The 7,142-nt window shown below is 37.0% G+C and overlaps 1 protein-coding gene and 1 long non-coding RNA gene across 3 annotated transcripts; one reads left to right on the forward strand and one right to left on the reverse strand.

Annotated features, from left to right (window-relative positions):
- LOC148698736 (uncharacterized) lies at positions 1–787 on the reverse strand. The gene is made up of 3 exons (XR_015952224.1): positions 557–787; positions 387–475; positions 1–147 (listed from the first exon to the last, which is right to left on the reverse strand). It is a non-coding gene; the product is annotated as an uncharacterized LOC148698736 (long non-coding RNA).
- Positions 788–2,562: 1,775 nt separating this feature from the next.
- LOC137747106 (26S proteasome non-ATPase regulatory subunit 4 homolog) lies at positions 2,563–7,142 on the forward strand. 2 transcript variants are annotated; one of them, XM_068487118.2, is made up of 10 exons: positions 2,563–2,708; positions 2,868–2,981; positions 3,370–3,475; positions 3,608–3,722; positions 3,819–4,028; positions 4,490–4,802; positions 5,104–5,221; positions 5,754–5,857; positions 5,966–6,034; positions 6,637–7,142. In XM_068487118.2, the coding sequence occupies exons 1-10, from the start codon at positions 2,697–2,699 to the stop codon at positions 6,682–6,684; spliced, it is 1,209 nt and encodes a 402-aa protein (XP_068343219.1). In that variant the 5' UTR covers positions 2,563–2,696; the 3' UTR covers positions 6,685–7,142. The 2 variants fall into 2 exon arrangements, with proteins under 2 accessions (XP_068343219.1, XP_088543251.1); XM_088687125.1 differs by having other exon boundaries at positions 2,608–2,708; positions 3,211–3,475.

The following is a 7,142-nucleotide window of genomic DNA, read 5'->3' on the forward strand; positions in this document are numbered from 1 at the left end:
GACCCCAAAATGGTGTTCCTTTTATAATGTCTCGATGTTCTTCCTGAATTTTCAATTTCAAAACATTAAAAACATTCAAAAATGGACCAAAAGCAGCTCGGTATTGCATTTTTCCAAACTGTTTCCTGTTGATTTCCATTCCCAAATCTACAATGAAAAAGACAAAACAAAGCCAAAACAGGTTAGACAATGAATGTACCTACAAGATATATTCCATGTTACAATCAAAAGACTAGTTAAATTGAATGAGACTATGCCAATTTACCAACATGGCATACAAAAGTCATTCAGGACTTTCCTCAAACACATTATGAGCGCACAATATAGAATTACACTGAAGTGTAAACAACACAATCGAGTCATACCAAAAAATATAGTATACTTACAAGTGAAATTCTGGTCGAATATGAACGAACGATTTGGAATAGATTACTTCCTCCAAATTTTTATCATTATCCAACGGTATATAATGTACCTACGAAACAATCGAAAATAAATACTATGAAATCCATACAGATTTTCATAAAATAAATAGGTACAAACGTATCATAATCACCTGTTTAAATGCACAGATTATGATCGGATTCATTGAAGACCCACTACACACCATGTTGTTTGAAAGTATCTCCATTTAAGTTGATCGGAAACAAAGGAACATCGTAACGCTTGACTGGGTTTGTCAATCTCTCCCCATAAACGTGGTAATTATTGAAATCAATGATGTTGTTATGGATGGTTTTCTGCAAAACGACTGGATTTGAAACGGTTGGATTTGAAACGGTCATGGATGATATTTTGAAACGCCTGAATTGTATTCTGAAACGCATGCTGAGGATGAGTGGCATAGGTGTAATACTATTGTATTACTAGGTCAATTGTTTTTCAATTGAGCTACACATTTTAAATTTGGGTTTATATTAGATGTTTATAGATACAAGGGTTTTAGTCTTAGGATTGTGAATTGCAAGGGGTAAAATCTAACGGACCCTAAAAATAAACATAAAAACCTAGAAGAACTATATGTCACAATCAGACGCGGCGTACAGAATGGAGATAGACCAAGTAAAAAAAAAAAACGTTGAGCCTTATAGCGTGAGTTTGTAAATGAAAAATATTAAAGTGATCATTTGTACGAAAGATAAGTCGAACAACGAGAGATTCATTATCATCTCACGTTCACGTACATTAAACATGAGCTTGAATCCTCGTGGGGATTGTAATTAGTAGCTCGGATGCAACCCAACACCAATAGGCAGGTACAAAATCATTGATGATTCTTAATTGGGTAATGCTAGAGACTAAATTTGTAGACAAAATTTATAAACTAGGTGATCTGTTACCAATAGGATTGAGCACGTTTGTCAACGCTTAAGTCATAATCCAATCATCAACTTCTATGTCATTTAATTTACAAAATTTGGTTTACAAATTTAGTCTCTTTAATATTACCCATCTTAATTAGTTAAGGAAAAGAAAGAAATCAAGAGATTGTAGATACAATATTTTCCTTTTACTTGGTAAATCAGCATTTTATATGCATAGTATATCTATTTGTTTCCTTGAGAAACAACTTGGATACTTCACTGGTTGGACCATTCAAACTTGGTTGCCCATTTCTTTTTTAACATTAAACCATATAATACGTTTCAAATAAGCGATTAAGGGGGAGTTGGGGTATTTCCTAGAAAAAGCATATAAACAATGATGTATGCATTATACACAATAGTACAAGATTAATTTGCATTTGCATTTGCCCGCCAAGAAACATAACTTTTAAATCTTTTTATTTAATGAAAACCAACTTTTAATCGAGCGTGAATTGCATGAAAAACTAGTTTATTGAGTGATTTTTACTCATCATCTTGTTTATTGTCGTTAGATAAATTTAATTTTTGAGATTTGTATCCATCCACTACATAAATCTAGAAATTTAACCATAATAAATAGAAAGGAAAAATAATGAAAATGACTTGAAAACTTTGAGTTTTAATGATAAAGACAAAATAAAGGGTAAAGTGAATAGTACTGAGATTGACTTTTTAGTGTAAAAATGTGGTTTTTCGTTAAAGTGAACAATACCAGGAACTTTTCGTTAAAGTTCCCTAAATATAATGGTGAGCATCACTAAGCAAAAGAAGATACAAATCCATTCATAACAGACTAATCAAATAACAAGATATTAAAATTTAGAAATTTAGGTCATGTTACTAAGATCACTTCCTTAATCGAATTTCTAGCTTCGTCACTGCATACATACATCGCCCCTATGAAGGTCTGCGTAAGTGATATTATTTTATGTATAAATTTTTCCCTACAAGGCGCATATGGGGCACCCGTGCGACGGGATTCAAACTATGCAAACCCTAACTGGTCTGAATTCTGGCAAAATGATCCAGTTAGAGAAGCACGAGGCCCAGAATCATGATCGGTAATAGATGGGCTCGGGCTACTACAATCCATGCAAGTCCTTTTGGGCCGGGCCGAGAACTCAAGCCTTACGTGGCGACAACTCACTGGTTGAATTCTCGGTACATTTTCACTCAAATGTCCTGGTCCACACCTGATAATTGCATATTACAAAATTATAATTAGAACGCACAGGAAGGCAGCCTCCTCTGCAAGTAAAGTAGTCCTCAATCCTCTACTTGTATGTTCTTCTCGATCTCTCTCTCGATCTTTCTTCACAATCTGCAACCATGGTGCTCGAGGTAAGAAGAGTTCCGAAACTCTAATCTCCCCTTCACGCCCTCGGTTAATTTCCGCACTGCAAGTTCGAATTCCCCAAGTTCTTGGATTTTCTCGCGAATTAGGGTTTAAATTTAGGGAAGCTTTGTTTGTTTAATTGTTCGGTTTGGTTTGTTTGACAGGCGACAATGATCTGCATTGATAATTCGGAATGGATGCGGAACGGCGATTACTCGCCGTCGAGGTTTCAAGCTCAGGCCGATGCTGTCAATCTGATCTGCGGAGCTAAAACCCAGGTAAAGATTTATAATTTCTGATTCTTTATTGTTATTTGGTCCTGTTATTCTTTGCTTGGTTGTTGGGTAGTTTGAGATAGGATAGGAAAGCTTCGATTGCCTTGGTGGGTTGAACTCAGCTTAACTTTTGCATTAGTTGATTACAGATAATCTCCCACTAAGCATTGCTTCATTGGAATTATGTAACTTTTGGGATTTGAATTGCGTTCTGTTGTTTACCATATTGTAGATTGTTGTTTGATTGTGTTCTGGTGCGTTCATTGCATCGAGAAAGGGAAGGAGACGAGCTTTTTGTGGTTTGGTTTTGGTTGCTGGGTCAGATATATGATCCTAATGGTTCATTTGGTTTTCCAAGTGCACTCATATTGATATGGGTTTTTGTAAACAGTCTAATCCGGAGAATACAGTAGGAGTTCTCACAATGGCAGGAAAAGGTGTTCGCGTTTTGGTCACTCCAACCAGTGATCTAGGCAAGATTCTTGCATGCATGCATGGTAACTACTTTTACTTTAATATCTCACACATATGATTCTTGACTACATTCTCATTCCCATTGTTATCGAGTCTTGCTTGTTGTCTGTAATAGAATGCATTCATTGATATTTTGACCCCTTTTGAATATCTAGGTTTAGAAATCGGTGGTGAGATGAACCTGGCTGCTGGCATTCAGGTGGCTCAATTGGCTCTCAAGCATCGCCAAAATAAGAAACAGCAACAGAGGATTATCGTGTTTGCTGGAAGGTTCATAATTCCAAGCCTTGCTTTTTTTTTTTTTCCTTCATTTTTTTATTTGCTGTTTTATTGCATATTGAGGACTTTGACTTATGTGTATTTCAGTCCTGTCAAACATGAGAAAAAGCTTTTAGAGATGATTGGAAGGAAGTTAAAGAAGAACAGTGTAGCCCTTGATATTGTCAATTTTGGTGAAGAAGATGAAGATAAGTCAGAGAAGCTAGAAGCACTACTTGCTGCTGTGAACAATAATGATACCAGTCACATTGTTCATGTACCAGCAGGTCCAAGTGCTCTTTCTGATGTACTTATAAGGTCAGTGTTTTGATTGCTTCCTTAATTTCTTTAAATTTTAATGTTTAAAAGTTGAGGGAATATCCCTGACTCCCTGAATTTAACTTGGGTCTCAGCACCCTGAACTTTAAAGAGATACTCTTTTATATGAAAAAACTTTAAATATGGCACCTTTTTATATGAAAATCCATAAATGTAACACTTAATCCCCTAATTAACAAACTTTGTTTAGTTGTTCCAAATCTTAAGTTTTGTTGATAATTTATAACAAAGTGGTCAAGTCAGTGGTACCTCAACACTTATGAGCCATGTTGGTTCAAAAGTTAGGATTTGGATGAATTAAAACATCAATGTCATTAAGGGTTTGTTTGTCAGAATTTTGAAATTCAAAACTAGTACAGGATACAAAAGACAGTTCATGGAGGATTGGTGAAATTTACCCTTGGAATTTTTTATTTATCTTTCCTTTTCTACTATGGCAGTACACCCATCTTCACTGGGGATGGGGAAGGTGGGAGTGGTTTTGCAGCGGCAGCTGCTGCTGCTGCTGCGGGTGGTGTCTCTGGTTTTGATTTTGGCGTGGATCCAAACCTGGATCCTGAGCTTGCCCTTGCTCTTAGAGTTTCAATGGAAGAGGAGAGGGCCAGACAAGAAGCAGCTGCTAAAAAAGCAGCTGAGGATGCTGGCAAACAGGAAAAAGGAGTGGAGGGGCAATCCAGCTCACAAGATGCAACGATGACGGAGCGTGCCAGTGTTGGGACTTCTGAAGCTGAGAATAAGAGTAGTGATTTCATGGTGGGTGTCATTTCCTTATTTCCTTGTTTCTTTTTCTTTTTTATTTTATGAATAAGGAGTTGAGGGAGGATGTAGCATTACAAGAATATACGTTCTCATGTCCTGACATACCATGAAGTTTGCTAGCACCCTCGAGTTCTAATTGATCTTTTTCTTGGGTTGTTTTAAATGTTGTTAATTCTTCGTTATGCCTTTTCTTTTATCGGTTACATTGCCTTATCTTTTGTGTTGTGTTGTGTTGTGTTGTCCTTAGCATGAAAGAAAAACCATTATGTGTAAACTGACCATAAACTGACAACAGGATGATGAGAATGCTCTGCTACAACAGGCCCTTGCGATGTCGATGGATGAACCTGCTTCCAGCCATGATATTCGAGACACGGATATGTCCGAGGCAACTGATCCAGAGTTGGCTCTAGGTGAGTTTTTACACTTTACCATACTCCAGTCTTGCATGGATGCGTAGGTTGAAGAACATGTTAGGCCCTATTTGGTATCCACCTTGGATCCAATTTTTTTGTTTTACAAAATGATGAATGTAACTAAATTACTTAATATTCATTAGTTTCAAAAACCAAAAATAGGATCTGAGAAGGATACAAAACAACCCCTTAGGTTTTTGCTATTTCTCATTGGTTGGACTAGGAATTAAGAGACCAAGTGTAAGATGCTGTTGCAAAAAATGTGAAGCCTCAACCATTTAGTATGTGTTGTTCATTTTGAGTCATTTCACTTCAGAAAATGTGCTGTTTAAGCTTTGTGCTTATCATTTGGTTCTGTCCATTTAATAATGGGCAGAAACACTGAAATTCTTAGCATGTGATAGAACTGCTTTGGTGAATTTAATTAATATGGTTCTCCTTGGTCATATATTCTGTAATTTCCCAATATCATAATGACTGTTATGTAAGTAAGGATTAAGCTTTAATTCCTCATATTTGGTGCTTGCAGCTCTTCAATTGTCTGTTCAGGAAGGTGAAAAAGATTCTGGTAGCGAGAAAGATATGAGTAAATTATTAGCCGACCAGTCTTTCGTGTCTTCCATCCTTGCCTCGGTATGTCTACAACATTCTCATTTTCTTCCTTCCCTCCCCAGTGGAGAAGTGCAGTATAAACCATCTCCTCTAGTAAATTAATCACATGACATTTAAATGTTTCTGCAGCTTCCAGGGGTTGACCCAAATGATCCTTCAGTTAAAGATTTGCTTGCTTCCATGCAAAACCAATCAGAGGTGAGATTATCAAACTTCTGAGTATGTTTTATGAACAAAAGAAATTAGAGTGCTAATACAATGTGTGCTGACCTGTTGCTTCGGACAAAATGAATTCTAAATGTATGTCATTGACAGTTATTGATGTGACATTGAATTGGTCATCCCTTTAGGATAGGAACATTAAGGTCAGTAGTACTTTTGTGTGTTATCTGTGTTACCAACTGAGTGCTTATGCTTTAGTGGAATTTGTGAACCAGTTATGTCAGCTACAGGCTTTATCCATAACAAGAGCTTTAACATCCTCCCGGCTTCTTTGAACCCCCATAGGAGCCACATCTAGTTTTATACCATAGTGCTTCTTCTGGAGTCCTCGTATTGCCTTAATAGGTTCTAATTGGGGTCTCTACACAACATTTATCGAAGATGTTCAACTAGAGCACCTAGGTGTGGGGGCTAGGCGGAAAAACCAATTAGCACCTCTTGTACCTATGAGTGAGAGAAGTCACTCAGGCAATTGCTTGTAACACTTGGAAAACCTCTTGTACTGGATTTACTTGTTTGATTAAATTACAGTCGTCCATATTGTTTACTGACATTATTTTATTTGTTCTCTATCTAAGCCTGATCAGAAGAACGAAGACAAACCACCAAAAGAGGAGGAGAAATGATGCAGGTCTGGAGTTGTCTTTTCAAATGCAGGTTTCGTTTGCTGAATTCACCCAGTTCATGTCCGTTGCCAACTTGCGCTGAAAGATGCTTCCAATTGGCTGCAAATCTCTCCACCCTTTAGTGATCGTCTCTCTAATCGGGTTCTGACCTTTAAGCTTGTAGATTGAAATTTGGATCAACGTTCGTTCTCAAGGTCAGAAAGCTCCGTTTCTACAACAGTACATTGATCCTTTATCATATTCGCTTCATACGGCTTCAGATAAACTGATGGCGTTCTAGCAATAGGCTTGCAACATTGATATGTATCTCTGCATTGAATTAATATTTACATTGTTACCAACGACGATATTTTTACTGGGTGTTCTTTGTTGTTAGTGGTGATTACTTCGGTAACTACTAAGTGACATCCTTCTGACTTTGTTCATGATGGTGATGAATAATTGCGTGATGCCATAAA

Source organism: Pyrus communis, chromosome 2 (assembly GCF_041283825.1).
Source record: "Pyrus communis isolate YQ-2024b chromosome 2, ASM4128382v1, whole genome shotgun sequence".
NCBI classification, from domain to species: domain Eukaryota; kingdom Viridiplantae; phylum Streptophyta; class Magnoliopsida; order Rosales; family Rosaceae; genus Pyrus; species Pyrus communis.